The following is a 27,528-nucleotide window of genomic DNA, read 5'->3' on the forward strand; positions in this document are numbered from 1 at the left end:
CTCGGGAGGCTGAGGCAGGAGAATCGCTTGAACCCAGAAGGCGGAGGTTGCAGTGAGCCAAGATTGTGCCACTGCACTCCAGCCTGGCGACAGAGTGAGACTCCATCTCAAAAAAAAAAAGAAAGAAAGAGAGAGAGAGAGACAGAAGAAAGAAAGAAAGAAAGAAAGAAAGAAAGAAAGAAAGAAAGAAAGAAAGAAAGTGATTCAGTTACAAAGAGGCCATTAGAGTTGGTCTTCATCTAATCTGACTGTTTAATTTACAAGAAAAGGAAATATGGACACACAAAGAGACCCAAGGATGCACACAGATAGAAGAAAGATACAGCAAAAAGGCGGCCGTCTGCAAGCCAAGGAGAGGCCTCCAAAGAAACCTATCCTGCTGACACCATGATCTTCCACCTCCAGCCTCCAGAACTGTGACGAAATCAACTTCTATTGTTGAAGCCATGCTGTCTGTGGTACTTTGTAATGGCAGCCCACGCTGACTAACAGGCCGTTGGAGCTGGGGAGGACCAGGTCCCTGAAGGAAAGTGTCAGGATGAAAGTGGATGGAAGGCCAAAGCTTTCCAAGCCTAGGTTATTCGTAGAGCCATAAATGCGTGACTTAGCCACAGTTCCCAGGAGGCGTGTCTATTCACGGGGGACTGGAGGGCAGTGCCCTGAGTCTAAGGTTCCCTTTGATTCTTAAATTTCCACAGCATATTTCCAGAAGCCAGCCTTTCACATTCCCATCTCATTTTACGCCCACCCACCCACCAGTTGTTGGGGGTCACAGTGGGTGGGTGGTCTGATGTCTGACTTGGACTCCAGATCTCATCCGGGTATAAACTGCAGGCTGAGAATTCTTGGGAAGCCTCCAAGGCAGGACCACTATCTGTGCTCTCCCTTATCAAAGTGGAGTCATTTATATTTTAATGAGATTATTTCCCAACACAACAGTTTATCTTTCATTTCATTTATCCCTTTGCCATCTGGTCCCCTTATGTTTGCATGTAGGGCTAGTGGCTTTCTTTGTCTAAGTAGATTTGTCAATAGTTTATAAATTTTCTTCTCATGATCATAATATTTATTTTTCACATTAGACAGACTCTTCTGGAGACTTGGAAGAAAGAGATTTCTTTTTTTTTTATTTTAATGTCATTCTTTAACCTGTAATTTTTGTTTCTGGGAAATGTGTTTTCAAAAAGTAATTAATTAATTAAAACGAATGAGCAAAAGTTCCCAGACCAATATATTTTCTGGTTCTATTTGCTACTGGATAACCCTAACAAATATTTTACTTAAGGGACTAAATCAAGCTCGCCTAATAGCAAATGGTACAGATGCAATGAAAGTAGCCTAGCTTCCCTCTAAACTGAAATCCAAATCTGGGCAAATCCTATGTTCTGGAGATATTTATTTTTATCTGTTTTCAGTCTCTTGCTTTAAAGTTCTTATCTTAAAGCTACTTAGCTCCTCTTTTTTTGGCCCCCTCCCAATTACTCTTGGCCTTCTTAATTACTAATCCATCTCTTTCATCAGCAAAGTTGATGGACTCTATTTACCATCCGATTATCTTAAGTTTTTTCCTCCAAGACAGGGCTTTGGCATTCCAGTCCTATTCTAATGGCTGATGGCACTACATACCTCTCAGGTGCCTGGTGGGAAGGCTAGCCATGCCCATTGGCCTTGCCTTCTCTTGACCCAAAAAGCTCCATTAGGCCAGAAAATAGCTCTGGCCTATTCCTCAACATATCCCCAGCACCAGCCCCTGCCTAGTACACACTGAGTGTTCAATAAATAAATGAATGAACTGCCTTGTTTTCTAACACACCAACACATGCAATAATATAAACAGAGACTGAAACATGCTTTATAGGTGAAATACAACAAAAGATTGATGTTCAGACCTTTCTGAGAAAAAGTGATTAAAAAATCAGCAATATCTTTTATTCATCTGCTTCGTAGTTTCTAAGGGGCTTTGAATCTCCTGTGAGATTTATATCAACAACCCCATTTTAAGGACAAAGGAAGCCTCACGAGAATTTTGTGAGATTTAAATAAATCATGTATGTAAAATCCTTACCACAAAGCCTGACATGTAGTAAGAACTTTGGAAACAGTTGATGGTCTATCCTTTTTCTCTATCGAGAGTTTAAACAACTAGTACATGATGGATTCCGATCCAGAAGTCAGGTTTCATGTTTCCTAGCCTGTTACACTTCCTGCCATACCTCAGTATTCCCCCAACACTGTTCTCAGGCTCTGATAGGAATATCTCTAGGGCAGCAGTCAAGACACCCTAAGCAGACCAGTGACACTTTTTTGTCCCCATCTTAAAGGGGTGGAGGAGAGCATTGTACCCCCATGATTAAAGAGACTGACATTAAACAGCTGGACTATGGAGTGTGGGAACCATGTAAGTTTAGGGGCTAGATACCCTGCAGTGATCACTTCAAGGTTCTTGTGCTGGTTACCTGCCAGCAACTCTTATATCCCGCCCTCCCAAAAAATGGGCCAGGTGCAATGGCTCATGCCTATAATCCCAGCACTTTGAGAGGCCGAGGCAGGAGGATCACTTGAGGCCAGGAGTTCGAGACCAGCCTAGGCAACATATTTTTCTCTACAAAAAAATTAAAACTCAGCTGGGCATGGTGGCACGCCTGTAGTCCCAGCTACTCAGGAGGCTGGGAGGATCACTTGAATCAGGGAGGTCGAGGCTGTAGTGAGCTGTGATTGTGCCACTGCACTCTAGCCTGGGCAACAGAGTAAGACCCTGTCTCAAACAAACAAGCAAAAAATGAAGTGAGGCTATTAAAACCTGGGAACTGAAGCAGAAAGCCATGCATCACTAGAATACAGTGATACCGTTCAAGCTTCTCTTCCATATAATAAATGCATCACTGAGTTGCCATTAGACTGCTGTGCCAATGATGAATGATAACACTGTGTCCCCTGTGGGCGAGGGGAACCTGAATCAATGCATCATTTTGAGATGTGGCTTGAGGTTTTGGTCTGGCATGCCCTTTCTCTGGATATTTGAGAAAGGCAGAAATCATTTAAATAGCATCTCATTTTCCAAAGCCCATCTTCTAAAAGTCATGCTGATTTCACCCTTTCTTCCCTGGCCTTTTCCTTAGTACCATCTTCCTGAGGATACAACTGGCCCATTCATCAGCCTTCTAGGTAAGTGGCACAGGCTCCAGCTACCTTAAGTGGACTACCTGGCTTCCCTACTCACTGATAGGGTGTCCTGGGACCAGGCACTCGAACTCGGTAGGGTTTAGTTTCCTTGACGGTAAAATAGAAAAGTAAGCCTGTTTCACAGCACTTCCCTGAGGATCAAATGAGGTACAGTTTGAATTGTTCCCACACAGAGTAAATAAAGGCAGGTTCCCTCCTGGCTGCAAGATAAAAAATGGGCAGGGGAATCTCCCTTGAAGAACTGGCACGCTCCTTTCTTTCAGCTAATGCCCACCAATATGTCCATTGCTGTTTGGGGTGCAAGAAATTTTAGGCTCAGTAAGGACAATTCCTCCCAATGGTTTGGATAGGGCTGTCAGAACTAAATTCAAGTTGTTCGAAGTCTCCTTCCGCCCGCCCTGCCAACTTGCCTCCCTCTTCACCCTCCTAATAGGAGGTGAGCCCCTCCAATAGCGATCATTAACTCACCCTAAGGTTATCCCCTTGCTGCAACAACCCGTGAATTGCAGGTTCATTCAATGCTCTTTAAATTATTTTTAAAGGCTTTTTTTTTTTTTAAGTAGCAAAAGAATGCATGACACCTATTGTAAACTGGCAAGTTGAGGGCGTGGGATGCCGCTCAGACGTGTACTGAGAAAGGTGATAATGAATTTGGCGTCAGCAATTCTTCAGAAACTATAAGAAAACACCCAGGTGTTCGAATTGGTCCCAAAAGGGAAACAAATCCTTCTCAGCTTTCACGATGCGCTGAGGTTGGTTTTCTCAGTGCTCCTCCCAGATCAGGAGGTGGGGAACCTCGTGGCAAACCCTGGGGCTCGGGATTCCCGGACTGTGGGCCTGGGGGAGAGAGGCGGCTCTCGTGTGCACACTCACCCCGCCCCCACAACACACACGCGGTCACGCACCACAGACGGGCACACGCTCTCAGCACAGCCACAGTCGCGTGCAACCAGGAGTGCACACCGCACCCACATCACACCGCATGTACAGACGCACGGGACCTCACACACCTCGGCCACTCACGCTGACACGCCCCCCACGCGCTCGCACCCGCACTCCCCGCTCACCGCCGCGCGCACACGCGGGTCCCGCCGTACGGCGAGGGGCGGGGCGGGCGCGGGCGCGGGTGCCCAGCCGGGCGCGGCCGGGAGAGGGCGCGGCGCGGGGTTCGCGGCTGGCGCTTGAGTTGTTTGCCGGCTCCCGGGCCGCCAGACGCTCGGAGGGAGCCCGGCCGGCTCGGACTGGGCGGCCGGGAGGGAGGGCGCCCCGGGTGACGACGGCGCCCGCAAGCCGAGCGCGGCCGGGACGTGCACCATGGACCCAAAGGCGGGCGGCGGCGGCGAGGAGGACGACTGCGTGGACTCGGGCGCCGAGACCGGAGGGTGAGCCGCGCCGGGCCGGGCCGCGGGCGGGGGGCGCTCTCCGAGTTGCGCGGCGGCTCCTCCCCGGCCGGGGACCCTCCTGATCCCTGCGACGGGACCGGGGCGCGGGGCTTCTCCTCCTGTCGGATCCCCCGCTCCCTCCTGGGCGGGCCGCGCTGCCCTGGGCAGGGCGGGCACCACCCGGGGGGAGGAAAGTGGAAGGACTCAAGGTTCAGTGCAAGCCCACCCATCCTGTGAGGCGATGCAGAGCGCCAGGCGGATGCAAAGACCCCTTGTCTGCATCGCTAGAGACAGGAGATGCTCTTGCACTTGTTTCCTCCTTCCTCGGGGACTTTCCTCCTGTAGCTCCGGAGCCCCCTGGAGTCCGGCCCTGGAGATCGGGAGAGGAGGAAAAGCAGGGTGGGACACCCGCACCTAAAAGTCTTTCCGAAGTCGGCTAGGAGGATGGCATTTCTCGTTATATGGCTTCATCGTGGGACTTTAATCTGTGCTGCAGAGTCCCCCTCCTCGACTCCTCCAGTCCCGCCGAACTTCCTCACCTCTAAGTGCACCTGTCCCAGCTGGACCCTTTGGCCTGTTGTACCGGCGGGATGGAGATGGTGTTGGGATTAGGATCTAGCCCTGCCTTTTTTTTTTTTTTTTTTTTAATATTCTCTTCGCTTCAGCGGACTCAAACAATGGGCTCAAACCTTTGGAGACTAATTAGTTAGTCTCCAAACACTGTTTTCCTGAGCGGAACAAAAGACAAAATGCCTTTTAGGAGATGAATGTCATTATAAAGGCTTCCAGGCAGCCTCTGTCTCTAAAGGACTTTCCTGTACAGAGTCAGCACCACATCCAGGCCGCGGGTACTGACCCAGGAGGAAAGGGTGTTTTTTCCTATCTGGAGTAATCCTGGGGGAGGGCGGGAGCTGCCTAGACTACAGAAAGCCTCATTCCTGGAAGGTCGGAGAGGTTTTAGACTAATCTCAGGATTTGGCAACCCTGTGAGGGCAGGTAGAGAATCCAGGCCCACGATCGACCCAGAGTTCTAACCCAACCCCGGCAAAGCTCCCCACAGGGCCCCTCCTGCCCCACCACTCCTAGCCCAAACGCGGGACTTTACTCCCTAGGGCATTCACCCAGCAATGGGCTTTCTCTGTTATCCAAACTTATTCATAGCTCTCTACAGCACCCAATTATAATCTGGTGGAGTAACCTGATGCTAAATGCCAAACTTCCTTTCTTCTTCCCACTCTTTGTGTAAGTGGCATTTATCAACTTTAACTGAAGATTATTGGCTTTTTTTTCTGCCACTAGTTAGCTGGACCATGAATAGAAGAAACAAAGCAAAATTAACCAGCTTATTTGTAACTGCGTTAAATAAAGCATTCACTAGTCTATTCATTTTCAATTTGCAGAGCTCACCTAAAACTGATATTTTTTTCAAGGGCTCTGTCTTAGAGAAGGGAGAGGAAGTCCTGGACCCAGGGGGTGACATCGCCCCAGGATCTGGACATCAGCATGACAGCGGCCAGGCCTCCTGGGAGGGGCTCCCCACTCCTGCTGACACCAGAGCTTCTGTTCTCAGCCTCTGTCACTAAAATGTGTAGTTGTAACAGGACAGTATTGTTTAAAGAATTCTTGGCCAGGCGCGGTAGCTCGCGCCTATCATCCCAGCACTTTGGGAGGCCGAGGTGGGCGGATCACCTGAGGTCGGGAGTTTGAGACCAGCCTGGCCAACATGGAGAAACCTCATCCCTACTAAAAAAAATACAGAATTAGCCGGGCATGGTGGCGCATGCCTGTAATCCCAGCTACTCGGGAGGCTGAGGCAGGAGAATCGCTTGAACCCGGGAGGCGGAGGTTGCCATGAGCTGAGATCACGCCATTGCACTCCAGCATGGGCAACAAGAGCGAAACTCCATCTCCAAAAAAAAAAAAGGAATTCTTACTGTATCACTAGTATCCTTAAACTAAAGGTAAAATAGCATGCATTTCAATGTATGCTAATTAGTTTTCTGTTTGCCATATATTCACAGAGCCCTTGAATTTCAGTTATCAAAAAGCTGTTCGTGTCCCTGCTTTTCCGGAGCTTGCCCCCACCCCTTACCCCTATCCAGCTTTCACAGAGATTGTGTAGAAAGCACATAGAAGACAACAAGTGTTTGCTATCGTTAGTATTTTTAAAATGCAAATCTGATCATATCTCTCCCTTTCAAACTTTTATGGCTCTGTTATCTACAAATGCAAGGAATTTAACATGGCCTATATGCCCTGACTCCTGTTATGGAGTCCCTTCTTCCCTCCCTGGCCTTGTTTCTCAGCAGGTCCTTCTTTGCGCCTTGTATTTTTCTGTTTCCTCGCCTTTGTCAAGCTGCCCTCTTTGCCAGCTCTGCCCTTCCCACCTGACATGCCTGTCTGCCAGGTGAAACTCTACTCTTCTTTCAGGACTCAGCTCAAGTGACACATCTGCTAAGGCAGTGATCCTTAATTTGGGGTCCATGAATTCCTTCAAGTTGTATGCAAAATGATGTGCTTTGTGAATTTGTATGAGAAGAGACCTTATTTTTTTAATCAAATTCTCAAAGTAGCTGGTGATCTATTCCAAACCAAGTTTGGGCAAGGTATGAGACATTTCATTTTCAACACACTGTGTCTGAGGGGTTGCAAGACATCCAAGTAAAGATGATGAATCAGCAGTTGGGTATATCTGTCTGGAACTCAGAAGGGAGGTCTGCATGATGACATTGCATTTGGGTACTATTTACCTACAAATGGCAATGGAAGCTCTGGGAGAGACTAAATCAACTGAAGGTAATAGCAAGCACTTTCTTAGCATTTAGTATGTGCCACCTACTGTTCTAAGCCTTTATGTATTTCACGGACTCCTCGAATCCTTCAACAACTCTGTGCAGCAGGTGCTCTTTAAGACCAGCCTTGAGAAACTATATTTAAACGCCCAGTCAATGAGAATGAGCTGATAAAGGAGCCTGAGAAAGAGTAGACTTGGAGTCAAAGAAAGAAGAATATGAATCATTGAAGCCAAGGGAGGTTTGAGTTTTTGAGAAAGGAAGGAGAGATCAACTATGCTACTGAGAAACTAATGAAGATGAGGAACGCTAAATGTCTTTTTTAAATGGAGATGATGAAGTGAAGGAAGAGTGGTATTTCACAGCGGGGTGGTGGAGGCAGGAGCCAGATTAGAGTGGCTCTAGAAGGCAGTAGAAGGTGAAGAAAAGGAGACAGGTGGATTCCTTTGTCTGGAAAAAGGAGAGGCAAAAAGAGGCAGTAGCTAAAGGGGAGAGTGGAGTGAAGAAAGATTTCTTAAACATAGGCGCTAATTGAGCAATCAGTGTGATAGAAAGGATTCTATAGAAGGGTGAAGGAGAAGGAGGAGAAAAGATGATAATCTGTAATGTTGCTTGCTTGCTTGCTTTTTTTTTTTTAACAGACAGGTCTCTCTGTCACCCAGGCTGGAGTGCATTGGTGGAATCATGGCTCACTGCAACCTCAAATTCCAAGGCTCAAGTAATCCTCCTGCCTCAGCCTCCTAAGTAGCTGGGATTACAGGCCTGCACCACCAACATCATGCCTAGCTAATTTTTTTATTTTTATAAACACAAGGTCCGGCTATGTTGCTCAGAAACTGTCTTAAACTCCTGGCCTCAAGCAATCCTTCCACCTTGGCCTCCCAAAGCACTAGGATTATAGGTGTGAGCCACTGCTTCTGGCCCTATAGTGTCAGCATTCTGAAAAAGTGGAGGCAGATGGACTTCATACCACAGGGGGATGGATGGCTTTAGGTAGGAGGCAGGACATCCCCTCCTGCAATTAGAAGGGCAGGCAAGATGGGGTTTCTCTTTGGTGTAAATACAGCCCTCCATCATCTGAGGAGAATGGAGATTTGAATAGTTGTTTGGGGCAATGTTGAGTGGGTGCCCAGTTGAAATTTGCAATTACGTATTTAAATAAATAAAAAGGGGTACGAGTTCCCATTGTTATTTATTTTCTCGCAGCAATGCTCAACTACCTAGGGTCAGGCAGAGAGAGAGTGGGTAGTTAGGATCATCAAAATTTGGGGTAAGGGGGTGTGAACAAAACACAGAAACAAGGGCTGTCAGGGTATTGCTTAAGCTGATTATCTATCCTTTCAGTGGCATGATGGAAGAAACAGTTCTGAGAAACTTTTTGGGTCCCACTGCCAGTGGCCATGTTGGCCACTTTGAAAGTTACAGTCACAAGAGCCAGCCTGCTTGCATTCACATTCTGGCTTCTCCACTTAGGGACTGTGAAACCTTGATCCAGTGACTTAACCTCTCTCTGCTCTCAGTTTCCTCCTCTGTACAATGGGGATGACGATAGTAGTACCTACCTTCTAGGGTTGGTGTGAGGATTAAATGAGCATATATATTTAAAGCCCCTAGAACAGTGGCTGTTCAGTGTCTAGAACCCTTAGTACATGATTATTTCTCACCATACTATATTATTATTGTTATGAAGAACACTCCAAATTATAAACTTAGAGTTTTATGTAATAAAAATGGTGAACTCAAGACCATATGTTTTTCAAACTCATCACAATAGATCCTCTGTTGCTTTTAAATACCTTAAGTAATTTGATCATTCAGAGCATCTGAGAGACTACAGGGCATGCCTCAGTATTCTAATAATTATATTTTACAGATGAGGAAATGGAGACTCAGAGGGCACATGGCTCGTTAGAGGCATGAATTGAAGCCTGGATCTCCAGTGTGCTTCCCACCTAGTGAAGTTGCCTCTCCAGGAGCTGTTTGATCTGTAATTAATTCTTGTTTTCTGCTCAGACATTTTCTTTTGCTTGAAATGCTGCTGCTGCTGTCTCACCCACCTAATACAGGCCAAGACTAAAAGCAAACTAGTATTCTTCTGTAGCAATTGATATCATTTTGAAACTCCCATTTTCCAAATCCACTTGAAAGATGCCTTGTGCTCTTATGTACTTTCTGTTAGCAAAAACTGGCAAGTCGGCTGCTGATGGTGGTAAACTATCTTAAGAAACAGAATCCCTTAAATAGAAGGACAGCCAGTTCCTTGTAAACCCAAATAAAAGCCAGTGCTTTATAATGACTGTTTCATTAGTGATGTCTTCAAGATTTGGCATGTAAGCCACTCTTTTGTATGTGATGGGTTATTTTCATTCAATAGTTTGGTCTGGCATTAATGAACTTCCACTTCCATCTCAGCTGTCACTGAGCTTCTGAACCTGTAGGGCCATACCATGCCCTGTTTCTTTGGAAGACCTCCAATTGATACTTCGCTGTGACTTAAGACATAACAAAAAATCAGGGGTCTAGACTTTAAATAGGTGGGTGGAAAAGAATAGGTGGGATGAATTTTTAAATGGGATAGGTCTTTTAAAAAGATGAAAGGGGAAATGCTGTATAGAAGACCAGATCGTTTGTTAGTACTTTGTTATCTTTGTATTCAAGGTGGAGCTAGTTAACACTAAATTTAATTCAGTGCAATGAGGGTTAACAGATGAAGTTCATGATGCTCAATAGCTGATGTTTTACAGAAACATCAAGATCAATTTTACAGGAATGCCAAGATCAATTCTTATGCCATGATTTTCCTGGAAAATAATTTATTCTGTATATATGTAGTATATATATATACAGTATATATATGTAGTATATATATATACAGTATATATATGTAGTATATATATACAGTATATATATGTAGTATATATATATACAGTATATATATGTAGTATATATATACAGTATATATATGTAGTGTATATATATACAGTATATATGTAGTGTATATATATACAGTATATATATGTAGTATTCTGTATATATGTAGTGTATATATATACAGTATATATATGTAGTATTCTGTATATATGTAGTATATCATTTGGTAGCTAGGCTGCTGTCTGATAGGGTAAACTGTCTTAAGTACAGAACCTCTATGTAATCCCTATATGTAATATTGTAATTAATATAGTCAAGGGACTGCATCTAACTTTCTGTTCATTATTGGCACAAATAGTAAATAATATTTGGAAATGTGTCTATATTTGTCAGGTGTGTGAATGTACATAATTTTTGTATTATTCTGCTCTATATCATGTGTATAAATTTTTCATTCTAAATTCACCTTTCATGCTTCATTCTGGCAGGGCTGAATGTCTTATGCATAGCCAGCTAACTAAATTCTTATGATGTGAGACCAATAAACAGAAATCTCAAGGCAGCTACCCTACTGCTGTTCCTCTTGCCTAAAAAAAACTTGTCGAGAGTACAGACTTGTCCAGAGAACCCTAATGAAATACCTGGTTATTCTCTGAAATGGTTTGAACCTATTTATTATGTGCAAAATTGTTTCAAGCTTTGTAGTTTGTCTTTCCTAACAGTATTTCTAGTAAATAAGCTTTTGAGGTTATTTGGAATATATTTTAAGAGCTATAAAAGTATTTATACCTCAAATCAGTCTATATTTCCACCCATGATAATTTTTCTAAGGAAAAGGAAATAAATATAAAGCTATATTCATAAATACCTCATTGCCGTGTGTTTCGTAAAGGTGAACAACCAGGAGCGATCATTTAGCCAACAAAAGGGTTGAATAAATTATAGTGTATTAATTTAAAATGATAATTACAGGAAATGTGTAGCAGCATGTTATGATGGTATCAAGTGAAAAGAGCAATTCAAAATTGTGTCTCCATCATTATGGCAACTGTGTACAAATTGCATATACTGAGGATCAGAGGCTGGAGAGCAGTGGGAGGCTGTAGGTGACTTTCTGTGTGTTTCTGTTGTGACAGTGGACCCGGGTGAAAGTTGGACAGCAGAGCTGGGCCATCCGTCACGGAGAGAGGGGTTTGTGTTTTACACTAGCGAGCTTGAATTTCATCCAGAGAGAGACATGATCAGATTTATCCTTTGCAAAGATTGGCTGCTGTATGTGGAGGGAACTGGAGCAGGATCAGCGTGATTGTCAGAAGGCTGACCATTCAGCGGGCCCAACCCGCTGGTGCCCTTAGTCTCTAGAAACGTGGAGGGACTCATAGAGGGGCATCAGTTATGCCAGCACCTGTCCCAAGACACTAAAATACTGTTGCACTTTAAGATTCTTGAACTATGTTTCAAGTGTAAATTTCATTCTACATACATATCCATCTGTATGCAGATCTTTAAAATGTATGCATATGTGAATCCCATCTGCTTCAAGAGAATTTGGAAAATCCTAGCTGAAAATACACATTTTAAAGAATAAAAGAAATAGAAATATCGCGCATTCTTATTGTGTGTTGTTTTTGAATAGTCATGACATTTCTTTAAAGTCTGTCCATCTTAAGATGATTTTATTGTAATCAAGTTGTTTTCCTGTTGCATCTACCACAGTGGATATTTGCTGAGCAGTCACTAAGTTTATATATAATTACATTTCCAAGTATTGTTCTAAAGTTTATGTCCTGAATGGTTCCAGAAAGAATTTAATGCACCAGTACTGGGTTACAAATCCTGGGCTTCAGAATGTTGCTAATCCTTGACCCTCCCCTCTCTGTTGTCTCCCTTAGCCAGTATGTCACCATGTGCTAGCCAGTCAATCCGTTCTGCCTTCGGAGTCCTTCCTCTCCACCCACCGTGCACACTCAACTTCAGTCACTAATCATTGCTCACCTCCTGGCCTCCGTACAGATAGTATCACTTTAATTTCCTAGTCAATAAAATATTGAATTATATATATATATATATGAATGCAGTTTGTAATATATAAAGGGATATGCAAATGTTGGTAGTTGTTATTCTTTCCAGTTTTAAAATTCATTGATTCCATGACTACTAAAGTATTTCATTTGCAAAAGTGAAAACCACATGTTGTTTTCTTCCATTTTGTTCCTCGACCAATAAATCAATGCAGCATTTTGAGTGATGTAGGTTATTTTAATCAGTAAGAGGCATGCTGCTTATGATTTTTTTAAAAAGTTTTGCATGTCCTTTTTTAAATGTGGCAAGAAGTTCAATGGAGTGAAAATTGGATGATTCAGGACAGGCAGCAGGAGACTAAGGAGATAAAAGGAATGTATATCTATAAAATTAAACATAATTAAGCAGTTTATTTGCATAACTTCATCCCCTAACTTCCATGGCAGAATAAATCCCTACGTGCTAAAGTGATTAATTTCCTACTGAGAATGACTTTGGGACACTAGAGGAAGAAAATAAGTAGCTTCCATATCAAATTTGTTGCCAGAGAGGAAAGTCTTAACAGCTACAGAAGTAGGGCAGAAACTTACTAGAGATTAAGCAGATCCTTGGCCAGAGCCCCACTCTTACGGAGGCTGAATGCCAGCAGCTGATTTCTCAGCATAGAAACTGAAAGGGCGATTTCACCCCAGCCTTAGCCTGCCTTTTCCCTTTCCCAATCACAGCTCACATCCTGTTACTCTAATATCCAGCAGGCTTTCTTCTCAGATGGAACTGAAATCAGTGGAAATATCATTGTGCCTTTGTTTCCTGGTGGTCAGCCCCACCTTGAATGTGGAAACCTTCACAGCTGAGGTTCCCTCTCTCCTCGCGCTGGGATCCTCTGCTTATGTTAGCAAAGAACATTTCCCCATGGTGTGGTGCGAAGATTTGAAGGGTGCTCATTTGCAGTAACCTTTGGAGTGAATCTGTGAGTGGTGAATCTGTTGAAAACTTTGGGGCTTCTCCCCAGAAAAATAACCATTCAAAATTTTTGCTAAACCTTTAGATGGCTTCTTCCAAACCTCATCAGAGGAATTTGCAGAACTCACATGAGAGCCCCCAGAATTCTAAAGTTCCTTTAAAGTTTTCTTTCAAATTCAGACATAACTTTATTTTGCAGAAAATGAGCCTTAGCACTGCAGTTTTTAATTGGTGACATTTCTTTACCAGCTAAATGCTACTTACCACTGACTGTTTAAAATTCTGGCTTGAATAAATCATTTGGATAAAGAATTCTACTAACGCTGAGGTCTTGTGTTTCAGGTCCGACTACAGTCACCTGTCCTCCACGAGCAGTAAGTATCTTTTAAACATCCTTCAGCATTGTCTAACGGTCCCCGGAGAGGTCAGTACCGTAGAGGCCATGTGTGTACATGGTTTTATAGTAGGTAAGAATCACCAAAGCATCTTTGCCAAAGAATGTGGTACAGGATGCTGTAACTCTGGAAGTGGAGGCTTTTCCTGGAGAATCTGATCATACAGAAATTCAGCCTGAAGGATGTAACCCAGGCTTTATCAGCTGCTTGTGGATGCTTCTAGGAGCATCATCTCTGAAGAATCTGAGGTAGCGCTTTCATTGAACAAACATCTATCAGATACCTGCTACCCTCAGGCAAACAGAAAGCTCAGAGCACAATTCCTGGATCCCTGCAGTTGCTCCAGCTCATCTCTTGCAAAATCTCTTCCCTTGCATGTCTGCATCTGCAGGCAAATATCCTTCCCTCTCCAATGGAGGGAACATCTATCTCTGGCAAAATCCTGCGAAGTGTGTTAACAGTTGGAACAGTTATAGCTAAAGTGGAAAAGTGATAGCTAAATTCCCTAATTATAACCTACATTGGTTATACATGCCAATACATATGTACCAATACGTATGCACATTGATATACATATATATCAGTATGTATAACCGATGTAGGTTGTAATTAGGGAATTTAGCTATTACTTTTCCACTTAAATGTGGCTAAAAGAATACAGACATTTTTATCAATCCATCATCCTGTATTTGTAATTCCTGGCTTATAGGTGGTTATTATGTGCAGCAGAAAATGATCAGGAATATGTTTACAAAGACACTCTGGTTATTAAAAAGGTGCTTATATTTAATATTAAAGTACAGGTAAATGTACTCATGAGAAATTATGCCTCATAACTAGAAAGAATTGAGAGTGATTAAGATTACTACATAAATGACCAAAGCCATTCAGATTGATTGAATACTTATTTTAAATTAACAAAAGTAATTGTCTTAATATAAAAGCCCTGATTGTTTAAATCAGTAAATATTAAATTGTTTTGCCCTATCTCACTAGCCTGTTAAACTCTGAATTCTATATAGTTCCCAAATGGAGAGACACTTAATTGGATTATTCTATTTATTGATGTTCTGGCTTAGTTTTCCTTTGCAATAACAGACTGAGCAGATAGTTTTATATCTGGATTTGTAATTTAGTGTCAAATTATATTTCATTATTAGTATAACTGCAATGAGCAATTTCTGGTCAGTTCAGCCAACTGGAGACCAAATGTTGCCCCTTAGTTATTAAGAACCTTAGTAATAATGAGAATAATGCTTCAGAGATTTGCACTCATTCCCCAAAGCTCCTGCATTCCTAAAACCAGAGAAAGCTCAGTTGAACTCTCTCTGTCTCTGTGCCACCATTTCCATTCCACTCAGTTTTTCCCAGAGGCTACATTTCTTTTCAGAATGATTTTTCTAAAATACTTGTGTGAAGCCTTAGTTCAATTTGTAGCTCACAAATCAGTCCTCTGGGTCACGACACAACACCTCTATAGTTATCAAAACTGGTAATTTGGTTTGGGATGTTTTCCTCTCCATTATTTTAATTGCAGCCTCTGAGTTGGAATTTCTATTAGTGCAGCTGGGATCAATACCCTGCTATTGCTCTTCCTTTCTACTTTAAATGTTTGGTGGTTCCTGCCTCACTCTTCAGTGTTGGGGCCTCTTGGTGAGTGAGTGTGTATATGTGTTTCAGTTAGGAAATGTATTTGACTACAAATAATGGTGGAAAATGATGGCTAAACAAGTAGGGATTCGTTTTCCTCTAACCCTTAAGAAAAAAAAAAAAAAAAAGTCCAAGGAGGCAGTGCAGGTCTGGTGTAGAAGCTCCTTTTGTCATCTGACTACACCGTTCTCAGCTTTTGGCTTCCTTCCTCAGGCTTGTCTCAGAGTTATAACATGGCTGCCTCCACCCCAGCCATCACATCCTTGTTCCAGGCAGGAAAAAAGAAAGGGGAAGGGCAGAAAGTACCTGCCAGCTGAGCCATCCCCACTTTTTAAGGAATTTTCTCAGAGACTCTACCCAGTAATTTTTCTCTCTATTGGCCAGATCTTGGTCACATGTTTAACCCTAGTTACAAGGGAGTCTGAAAAATGTTATGTTTTCTTTGGTTACATTGTCACATGCTATGGTTCCATTAATAAGGAAGAAGGGGAGAGTGGGTACCAGGGTGGGGCGGGTAGGGGGAAGCGGGGAGGGTTGACTGTCCCTGCGTCAGCACCAGCACGGTGCCTGGCCTGCCTCTCCTCCCAGCCAGGAGCATAAATCCTGGCGCCACCTACTTTCAGGAGAAGGCCCCTTGAGCAGTCAGTGAAGAGTAACATAGTTGACTTTCTGAAAAGATTTGGAAACAATTTTAAAACCTAAAGTCTTAAATCCTTTAAAGTATCAATTTGACAATGCTACAATAGGAAAAAAAAATATTTTCTAAGTAGATTTTTAAAATAATGTTTCCCTACAAACTATATAATCATAGGGGTCTGAGTGGAGAGAAGGGTAGTGACTTTGTTATTTATCCTGAATGATTTAGTTACAGGGCCTCTCCCAGTCACAGTCGAGACTTGGGGTGGCACCGTCTGTGTCCAGCAGGGTCCTGGGCTGCCCCTGCCCTACAGTTGCATTGTCCCAGTCCCAGTTTGACATCCTGGGAGCAGCTCCTGCATCTCATTGTCATTCTGCCACTGCTGTCAGCCTCTCTTGACTCAGTGGCTTTTGAATGATTCCTGATTCCTGTTGGGAATTGAGAGTTAATTCTAATCATTCACTATTACAAAGTGGATTTTTCTGCGTGTGCAAGTGATTCTTACTCAACATTCACATGATGCTCCTTTACCCATTTGTTCCTGAGTTCACAGGGGCAGAAATGCTTCCTTGGGGTAAGCTAGCAAGAGCATCGACCTTGTTGCCTGTTTGTCCACAGCTGAGTTTCCATTACTAGGGATTGTAATGAGACCTCCCTCCAGAGAGCACCATTCTATTTAGTTGTCTTTTTCCTCAAAATGCAGAGGGCTGCTTCCTCATGCCAGCTGCCCCATGGGAGAAAAAGAAAAGTTATCACTAAGCGAAAGGTATAAGAGTGGTGGCGTGGTGAGGTGTCCTGAGTTCTAGTCCCAGTTCCACCATGAATTAGCCACATGCTCTTGGGTCATTCACCCTCTCTGGGCCTTTGTTTCCTCCTCCGTAAATAAGATGATTGGGCTGGAAAGCCTTTAAGAGCCCTTCCAGAAGCTCTAGGAGGCTGAGATATGAATGTCCAAGAAACTCCTCTACAAAGAGATGGAAGGAAGGAGGAGGAAGGAAAGAAGCAGGGAAGCACTGAGGCACTTACATGTTTTCTCTTTGCTCTCTTTTTGACCCAGCATAAAAATCTGGAGGCCTGGGCATCCTCTCTCGTGGCCTGTAATGTAAATTCTGAAGCAAGGGCCGGCCAGAATCAACCCGAGCTTCTCTGAACTGTGAGCTGCCTATAAGTCGGTCACAGTAGAGAGACTGTGGTGAGAGGCAGCAGCTCCTTTTTGTCCCCCTCCCCTTACAGAACTGCACAGGTCTAGGGTAGGGGCAGGCATGTGGACTGCTGGGCATCGTCCTCTTTTCCTCCACCTCACAGATCATGGAACTGCACTTCGCTGACTTGTCCTCTGACCCTGTCCAGATCTGGGGGATGTGACCGGGGGGCTTCTTTAATGGATGGTTTGGTTTTGTCTGGGGGAATTTTTTCCAGTTGCAACGGGTTCATTTGCCTTTTTCAGATTGACAAGGAAGACAGGATTTTTATTTTTATTTTTTTTCAATGTTTTCTGAAAGGCTAAACACACTGTTGGCACTCAGGAGATCTCAATAAATCATAATACTTGCTATGGAAGATTAATTTTTACTTCCAGAATCCTGTTTTTCCAGAAATCTAATGAGATCATCAAGCCACTATGTACAATTTACATTCTTATGTGGTTTAAATAAAAGGAGGAAAATTATTTATAAACAGGAGAAAAGAAAAACAATAATTATGCCAGGAAAAAAAGCAACTCTGCCACGTAATGCTAATGAAATTTGCATCATGTGTGATTGAATATTTCCATTCAAATTAAGATTATAATCATACTTAGAGAATTACTCTTAGAAGGTATTAGGAACTTAAAAATTATATTTTTAGGAAAATATGACATTTTTTGAAGATATCTGGCCCCAGAATAAGCCAATAGGAAGTAGTCAAAGAATTAACTAGTCCTATTTGAGGCTGTTCTGAAGGAACCTTCTCTATTTTGTCTCCTAATTTTGCCTCTAAAACTGTTCCTCCTCAAAACTCAGGTTAGTCATGAACTCTTTATCTGGCACCTTAGGAACTGCCAGCCATGGCAGGAATGCCTTGTAGACAGCAGAAAGCACAAATGCTAAAAGATTGGGTGAAGTGATAGAGGGCTTCTCCTAGCCCCTTGACAGTTCCCTGAGGAATTCTCTGTGGCTGTGGAAGTCAGGGAGAAAAGGCCACCAACAGTGTGCTCTGCTGATTTGAGCCTGGGAACATGTACTGAGCCATGCAAAAAGGCACACCTGATGGGTGGCTGTGAGTCGCTGAAACTGTTTTCAACCTCCTGGGGCCTCAGATTCCTGCCCTCTTCCATTTTGGCCCTACCTTCTTTTTCCAACTTCCTGCTCTGTCCCTCCAGTAACTCAGATAGCCTCCCTTCCTGTCGACATCCTCCCTACTGCTTTCCTGGGGTTGCTGTGTCTGAACTGCCCTCGAAGCAGCCCCAACTAGGCACAGCTGCTGCTCTGGGCCCCTGGATCACTCTTATTGAGAGAAAAGGGGTCAGGTGGATCACAGGTGTTTTTCAAATAGGCAAGTCCAGGTGTCTTGCTTAATTACAAGCCGTTATAGCTGGTCTAGAGCCACCACTGGGGCTTGTCAGTTCTGCTTCGCTTCTCTGTCTGGGAAGACATCTCATCCCTTCCTGATACTGTCTTTCCTCACAGCTGTCTCTTTCCACATAAATGCTGCCTTCTCCCTTTAGTTTCTCAGTCATTTCAATATTTTCTTACAAGTTCAGGATACTGATGCAATAAATGTTTTGATTTTGGCCTTGGCCACATTTTTGCAACCCCTCAGCATTTTGGAGGGAAAGATGAGCTCATTGTGATATAATTAAGCAATTACATTTGTGATAAGCCAGTGTAGGAGCTTGGAAAGCAACACATGGAAAAGATATGATTGCATACTGTAGAACTCCTCACCAGTGGGGAATATGTGAATACATACGATCTGTGTTTCCATATGCAAGAGCTAAATTCAGACTTGGGATAATGAAGTATTTATTATTTTCTTTCTGTTTTCATTAGAGAAGATGATAACTTATTGACAGATTTTGCTCATTTTAGAGCCAGTTTTTTATCACATCTCCAAAAAAGGAAGATCAATGTGTCAGTAGTCAATTTAACTTTTATCCATTTGTAAATGTTAGAGTCTCCATTTTTTCTTGTGTGTAAAATACTTTCCCTGTAATTCTCAAAACAAATATTCTTCCAGAGTCTTATTCCATAAGATCTAGGCAAAACTCAAATCTGTTTATTAATTCTCATAAAGAACAATTTTAGCTATTGAACTTGCTTAATTTTGTGATTAGCATGGAGTTGGCAGTGTTCACAGGTTTGTGAAAAGACTCCAAAACCCACCTCTTCCATCCCCAGCTTCACACCCTACTGCAGTAAAAGTGTCATAAAGAAAAGTCACCAATATTCTCTAAATTAGAATGTAGTCTCTTAGAGTTAGTTGTATACCTTGAGTGTCTCAGTTCAGGTCTGCCCCTATTTTCATTAGTTTTTTACTTCCTTAGCTTCCAAAGGGCTTATTAGTAATACTAATGATTGTTTGATATACTGTAGTAAACCCAGCAGTTGACATAAAACAAATGAAAGCACTGGGGAGATGGTGTACTTATTTCCAAGTGGAGGAATATCATAGGGTTTTGAATTTCTACTCTACCATCCACAGAGCTGGAAGCACTTGAGCATGCAACTTCCAGCCAACGAACCCCAAATAAGAACTATTTCCATTTTTATTACATTTAAGACCATGTCCTGGCACAACAGTCACGTTTATTCGCAAAACTCTTCTCAAAGGAGATTCAGGGTGAGCTGTGGCACAGCTGGAATGAGTCTGCAGCCCTGGATCGGGTTCTCCATAAGGGGCTGAGTGTTGGTCGATGGTGTCAGTGATAACATGTTCCATCTTGGTGTGTGGCCATGGCTGCAGAAACCAGTGAGAAACCACTGAAATGCTGTACATCTGGACAGATCAATCTGATTTCCTTATCCAGTCTGTCTTCTTCTGTGGCTTTTCCTTCAAAGTGACTGAAGAATTCAAGCTTTTACTCAGTAGTATCTATTGTATTCCAGGCATGGGGCATCCGGTATACCTATAGCTACTGTCCCTGTAGGTGTATGGTATGAGAGAGCACCCTTAAGGTTTCTTTTCCCCACCCCAGAAGCCAGGGGCCTCACTCCAGCTTTCCCTAACTGTGGAGAGAGGGCCCTGCTGCTGGTGGCTCTTCCCACAACCCCAGGCATTGAAGCTTTCTGTGGAGGGGCTTTGGGATACTTGTCAGGTTCCTGGGCCCTCCTCTTAGGGCTGGGGCCATTTAGCATGTAGCTGGTAGGTGACACTAATAGGCCACAGGCCTGGGTGTGGCATTTATGGCAGGTCTGGGTTTTGCAGCCACTTAGGTTTTGGCTCAGCCACAGCCTCAGAGCCACAGAATGCCAGCTGTTGTGGGTCAGGGCATCCTGCTTGCTTCACATTTTGTCAGCTGCCCAGGGAAGGTGTTAATGGCCTGGTAGAGCATATAAAATCACCAACCTGGAAAATTTACTGCTCAGAGTGTGGTCCAGGGACCACTGCATCAGCATCACCAGGAGCTTGTTAGAAATGCGAATCCCAGGCCTCCTGAGGCCAGTAAGTTGTATGTACTGAAAGTTTGAGGAGCACCGAGCTAGCCCATCTCCTTGTTATGCAAGCTCGCTCTTAAATCATCCCTAATACAGGTGGCTTATCTGAATCTCTTACTTTTGGGTTCTAATTTTTAAAACCTATAGGCTCTAGGATCCACCTAATATCTAGATGAAAAACATTTTTCACTTGATATTTGCATTTTTAAGTTGATAATTGAAAAGATTATGTTTATCCATTGAGAGTGGTTTATTCTAAAACACGGGATATATCCCTTATGAAGAGGGTAGAGGTGTGTGTTTGGGGTTTGTCTGAGAAGCAGGTAGCAGCCTTACCTGTTGGACCATGGAAGTGGCAAATGAAACCTCTGAGATGAAGGAATCTACTGAAGCTGAACGTGTGAGTCCATTAGATTGTTATTTCATGGTGTGGGGCCTGTATATTCAGAGTCCTCTGAATGGGGGCCTGAAAAGCTAGGCAGTATTAACTATCTGACAGTCGATAAGAAAAAAGCAATAACCAAAGATATGCATCAGGAAATCACAGGGTAAGGACAGTATATGACACAGACAACTCCTTTGATGCTTTGCTACGCTGGCATCCATTTCCAAAAAAAATATGGTGTAGTCCTTCTGGTTTCAAAGGTCAGTTTTAGTTGTGTGACTTCAACTCGACAGAGGGTGTTGATTTCCATCCAGGGTATGAAAGAAAAATGGAGGCAGACTTCTTGTGACTACTTTTTACCCCCCCTGAAAAGCTGAAGTGGTACTTCAGGGATATCTGGTCTACCAGAATCGTCAGGATTTCCCCCAAGACAGGAAACGAAAGTGAATAACTGCCACTACTCCTTACCTTGATGTGCCTGGTGCTTTTCTCAATTTCAAAATAATTTTTTGCTACCCAAATAATACATAGTCATTGCAGAAAAATTAGAGAATACAGATTAGCAAAGAGAAGAAAACCCAGAATCCTACTATCCAGAAGCAACCATTATACATAATTTGGTGTCTGCCTTTGTAGGATTTTTTTCTGAGCATCTATATATTTATGTAGATATATAACATTTTGGGTAATAATTTACTAAAAAATGGCATTGTATATTTTGTTTTATAGTCTAATTTCCTAACTATAGTACAAACATCTTTATATGCCAGGAAACTCATCTCTATAATAGTTTGACTATTCATACAGTATTCCCTTATATTTTTGCACTGTACTTTATTCATCAGTTCCCTATTGTTGGTCCTATAGGTTGTATTCACTTTTTTACTACTGTAAACAGCATTGCCAAAAACATCTTTCTAATAGGTCTTTGTGCATATCCTTCCTTATTAGAAAAAACTCCTACAATTGGAATTGCTGGGGTAAAAAGTGTGCTCTTTAAAGCTTTTGATCCCTATTGCTAGGGTATTCTCCAAAGGTGTCATTTCACTCTCCCACAGACACGGATGAGAGTGTCATAAAAATTGTGATTTTATGTACACAAAAGATTATCTGGATAGATAGATACATATGTAGATAGATAGTAGGTTTTTAAAACAATAACAATGAGCAAAATTACTCTATGGAGTCGGTTATAAACGGGGAGACTTTCAGGTTTAAGAGAACCACAGGGAAATCTTTTCTGCTGCCCTCACTGGAAGTGTGGTATTGATGACAATCCCGCTGCAGCCTTGGACTACAGTAACAGCCACAGCAAAGCCACTGGTGCTCCGTCCAGCCTTTATGGAAAATATTTTCCACTCCAGTACAGTTTCTATCTTTGTTCAACATCCATACTGCTGTCTTTAACTGCTGATGGTATAACAAGTTAGAAGTAGCTGAAAAATGTGATACAAAAAGCCAAGTCATATCCTTTCAAGGTTACAAAATTCAGAGTCGAAGAAAACTAAGATGATCCCATCATTCTTCCTTCTTTCTAAACCTTCTCTCCTTCTTCCACATTTGTGAAACTTCTATTTTGCACATCACCTGATTCGGGAAGGGAAGGAATGTTCCACATGCTCTCACTCCCCTTTTTATTTTGACCTGACCCTGACATCTTCTGACGGTATTATTGGCACACAAAGGAAGTGAAGCTGAGCAGTTCAACCTGTGCTTAGAAGAATGATTTTCCTTTTCGTAACAACAGTAGTTGCAAGACGTCTTTCCTTTGTCAATTATGGAGATAATTGGGCCTTTCTCTACAAGTCCATATTTAATATTTCATTGCCCCAGGCTTGAGGAGAGTGAGGCTCAAACATGTAGGGCCACAGATAGACTGAACTGGGAAGTTAGAGGTCTCTCTATGAGACAGTGTGATGAAGGGCTCGCCATCTGTTAGATTATAACACGTTCTGCTCTTCATTGAGAACTCCTATAAGAAGCTCCTATTATAAAGAGTATGAATTTTCAGTCACCAACTCAGACATAAAAGCAGTACTGCTTTATTTCTCTATAATTGAGCTGAACTTCATCTTGAGCTGCCGCCCTCACCCCCAGTAAGTGAAGACACAGTCCTGCTCTTCTCAGGGATCCCAATGCCTGCAGGGCTCAGCCCGGGAGAGGTTCGATCCATGATCCTTTCTCAGAACGCTTCTGGCACACAGATTTCCATCAAGTTCCTTCCAGTCGTGTTCCTCCCACCAGAAGCCCAAACTTGGCATCTGAGCTGGAAAAGCTGCCCTTGCAGCCCCACATGTTCTTCTGCCTTCTGGTTCACAGTGTGAACCCTCTGCTCTAGGTTTTTAGCCTTTCCTGGCTCAGAAAGCCTTTTCTGTCTCCAAAAGCTCAGCTCTTGCAATAGAGAGCCTTGCCCTTCAAGACCATTTCCTCTGTTATGAGTTAAAACAAAATTTTCAGAAATTCAATTACTAAGTTTATCTGCTGCCATCCTCCCTGAAGCAGTGAACAGCCAGGACTCTGTAGGTGGAGGGCCCCAAGGCGATTAAGAAAACTGTGGGAAAGGGAAACTTGGTTATTATTTCTGCATCCCATTCTCTGCGTCATTTAGAATGTACCATCTCCCATTTGTATTTTTGTTACATTTGTCACGTGTGAAGGTCTTGGCTTCTCAGTTAGATTGTAAGCTGCCCAAAGGCAAGGACAAGCTATGTCTCCTCTTACTTGGAGTCCTTGGGGCAGGCACTTCAGGACTAGGTGCCACTGAGGTATAAAGGAGAAAGCCCTGAACTGGGAGTTGGGAGATGTTTGTTCTCTTTCTAGACCCACCATTGACAAGTGGCCTGACCCCAACTGTAAAATGAGGGGGCTGGACTGACTGTCTTACCCATCCTTAATTTTCTAGTCATGTCCAGCAAGTTTGTTCTCCAAATGGGCCCAAAGTACACATTTTCTAAGGAGACTTAGAAACAAGTACTGGAGACTTGTCAGTGTTATATTAAAATTTTCAAAATATTTGAATATTCCACTGAATTTTAGGCCAAAAAAAAAACAAATGAGTCCCCAGTCTCCATCCACTTCCTACATTGCTCGTTTGATCATGAGCAAAGCCAATGCTGGATTTCGTCACTGTTGCGTCTACTGCGTTCAGGACGTGTTTTATAAGCACATATGCAGTGGCTTTTCTTAGAAGAGTTGCAACGGCTAATCATTATTCATCTGATTTCTCAATATCCTGCCAGAATAAGTCCCTTTTTAAGATAAATCTTGACTAATATAATTGTAAGGATTCCTCCCACGAGCACTAGTGTAAGACAGAGGCCTGGAGTTTCCTGATGAACAAATCCTTGGGATAGGCTTAGGCTAACATCTTCCTCTTTTGTCTTTTTTGTTTTGTTCTTTTTGGTAGATTTCTTTCATTTCCTAATACAAGATTAATATTAATTCTGTTCCTCTTGTTTCCAAGCCCTGCTCTGTCATCTCTGGATCTCCAATATTTGTTGAGATCCTGACTTTCTCAGGATGACTTTGCTGCAAATGAAAATGACAAGCACATAATGTGGTTTAGAGAGAATTAAAATTACTGAGTAGAAGAAAGGACTCTGTGTAGAATGCTATAGCCTCTTCAGGCATTTTGAACCGTCAAATTTTTATGCAAGAGGAGTCTTAGTACATCATTAAGCATGGTACATTGCTGGGTGTCAGGCCTGCATTACCTTCTCATAAACTTTCAAAGTCCTTGCAGTCCCAAGGACTTACACACGTATGCTAGATATGTTTAAGTGTTTCTAGCTGCAGTTATACCTCCTCAAACTAATTACATATCAACCTCCTGGTCTTCTCCCAGAATCTCTGTCAAGCTGTATCAGGATTTAAAGTGTCTGTCATTCCTTTGGTTGGTGTCCGGCTTTTGCTCCCCCTCCTTTTCCCATCAGGAGAGTATGTTTCAGAATGATGGACCTGAATGAAGCTTAGAAATACATTTAAAGTAAGATGGATGTCCCATTTCCAAGTGGAAAAAAAAGCCGGCAGGGTATCTAAAGTATCTGCCTTACTTTCTATATATTTTTTTCTTAATAGTGTCCTGGTTTTAGAATGAGCTCAGGAATATGAATTAGACATCCACATCGCTGACATTGTTTCTGCAGCAAATCATAAAAAAAATGAGAGGGCAGTCGAATAACTGTTATAGCAAAGCCACCCTTCTTATAAAAGCGTGAGAGGGCCTATAGACCAGAAAGATCCTTTATTGTACTCCTCTGCCAAATGAAAATATAAGTTTTAGCTTAATCATTTCAGCCTAGGTTCAGTTCTTCAATTACAGGACACTTCTGTGAAATCAGGCTGAGGAAGAACCTTATGATCTATATTATAAATGCAGTTTGGATCTCCATGTTAAAAATCCTATATGTCACTTCACTGCCACCACAGGTCATTATTTCCAGCACTGCAACCAGTCTTGCCACTTTCACAGCCCAAAATTGCAGGCCAACAGGCCTTGTCAAAATTACAAAATTACCAAGAACAAAGTCTGAGATTTTGTCTTAAATATTGGTGGAGTAAGGGAGTTGCTTACACATTTTTCATTAGTTCAAAGTTTCAAAGAACTGGCTTCTAAAACTATGAAAAAAAGAGATGAAGGCAGGTTATTCATTACATTCCGGATGAATAGCGTCTCCCAGGAAGGAATTTGGAGGCCCCTTTCTGAAGGCATTTGTTTCTGGCATTCTGGGGAATGCCTCAATGTGGGGAGGCTAGCCCTCTGCAAGTTTTGTGTTCAGCGTCACCCAGAGCCTTTTTCCCTCCTGCTTTCAGATCTGGTTGTTGTTGGGTTTTTTTGTTTGTTTGTTTGTTTTGAGACAGAGTTTGGCCCTTATTGCCCAGGCTGGAGTGCAATGGTGTGATCTCAGCTTACTGCAACCACTACCTCAAGGGTTCAAGTGATTCTCCTGACTCAGCCTCCCAAGTATCTGGGACTACAGGCACCTGCCACCACACCCGGCTAATTTTTTTGTATTTTTAGTAGAGATGGGGTTTCCCCATGTTGCCCAGGCTGGTCTTGAACTCCTAACCTCAGGTGATCCACCTGCCTCGACCTCTGAAAATGCTGGGATTACAGGCTTCAGTCACCACGCCCAGCCCAGATCTGGTCTTTATTCACAGTGTCAGCCGGTGCCCTGGACATGTCTTTGTTGTGTGTGTGACGCACCGTCTCACCTGAGTTTTCTGCCACTGGATCATGTGGGTCTGGTTGGCAGACCAGTATCCCAGCCCCCAAGCCACTCAGTGCCGTTGATGGGGGCTTTAGAAATGCAAATAAGTGTTCATTCAACCTTATGCAGCTCTCAAGCCAGGCTCCAGGGCCAGATTCCTAAACCAAACAACCTGCAACAGCTGGAGGTGCCCTCCTTCACAGTCTGTTGGCCTCGTCGGGGATTACTGGGCACTGCGGTGTTGGCAGTAATTTTGGCACTGGAATGGCGCACAGCAGTTTATTCCGTCAATGGTAAATTGTTACAGCCACTGCCTTGGAAACCACGTTGAGCATGTGTGTGTTCAGTGAAGTGTCTGTCTGTAGGACTTAGCTACCCGGCTTCATCTTATATATTTGTTTATTGTCTGTCTCCCTCACTAGATTATAAGCTCTCTGAAGGCAGAGACTGTTTTATTCACCACTGTATCCTCTAGTGCCTGGCACATGGTGGGTGTTCAGTAAACATTCTTTGATTAAATAAATGATGAAACTAAATTGCAAATTGTCAGTGACAAATTGTGTCTAAAGTGACAATCATATTAATCGTTGCCCAAAAATTCTAGAAAGGGGTACCTGAGCTTGTCATATCCTGAGACTTGTCCAGGAAGTTCTTTTGGAATGAGAGATCTCTTCAACTAGACATGCCCACTGCTGGGGAGGGGGTGCTCTGGGGACACACCGGTTGGCCAGTTCTGGGAGGAGGGCTAGTCTGGCAGGCACTGGGCAAGCAGTGCAGGCATGGATGATCTAAAGCCCAAGACTGCAGAGAGTGGTTGTGAGGGGCCCTGGCGCAAGCAGCATTGAGGTAGGTCCAGCACCCGGAAGTCTGTCAACAGGCAGACTGCCCTCTTCTTCCGAAGACTCCAGCTGAGGATGCCCACCCAGGCGAAACAGCCAGCCCATTCACAGCAGGCTCTCCCACCTAAGGTGGGTGAAGGAGCTAAGCCATGATTTCAGAGCCCCAGCCAATTTGGGGCAGAAAAACCAACGCGATGATTCCAAGTGAAGTGGCATCGTTCATCTGGGATAATACCCGAGGTTTGTTGTCTTCTGCCAAGGAAATCAAGGATGTGGACACACAAGGAGTGAGATTAAGAGCAGAGCTTTAATAAGCGAAAGAAAGAGAAAGGCTATCTCCTGCAGAGAGAGGGCTCCCAAGCAGGTGTCTGGTCTGCCACAAAATACTTAGGGTTGTGTAGATGAGCTTGAGGAGGTGGTGTCTGATTTACATAGGGCACAAAAGATTGGTCGGACCAGGTGTGCCATTTGCATAAGATGCAAAAAACTGGTTAGGACTAGGTGTGCCATTTGCACAGCATGCGAAAATCTGGCCGCCCCCCACTTTAATCCTTTATTATGC

General features: G+C 43.2%; 1 protein-coding gene across 2 annotated transcripts in view; it reads left to right on the forward strand.

The window, feature by feature from the left end:
* The first annotated feature begins 4,393 nt into the window (after positions 1 to 4,393).
* The window catches only part of FAM124A (family with sequence similarity 124 member A), a 62,487-nt gene continuing 39,352 nt past the window's right edge, over positions 4,394 to 27,528 (forward strand). Inside the window, exons 1-2 of one of the 2 annotated variants that reach the window (XM_003314148.6) lie at positions 4,394 to 4,565; positions 13,556 to 13,587. In XM_003314148.6, the coding sequence (XP_003314196.1) occupies positions 4,498 to 4,565; positions 13,556 to 13,587 (100 nt within the window). In that variant the 5' untranslated portion in view covers positions 4,394 to 4,497. The remainder of the gene's footprint in view (positions 4,566 to 13,555; positions 13,588 to 27,528) is intronic. The other variant, XM_016925300.4, reaches the window with a different exon arrangement.

Source organism: Pan troglodytes, chromosome 14 (genome assembly GCF_028858775.2).
Source record: "Pan troglodytes isolate AG18354 chromosome 14, NHGRI_mPanTro3-v2.0_pri, whole genome shotgun sequence".
Classification (NCBI taxonomy): Eukaryota; Metazoa; Chordata; class Mammalia; order Primates; family Hominidae; genus Pan; species Pan troglodytes.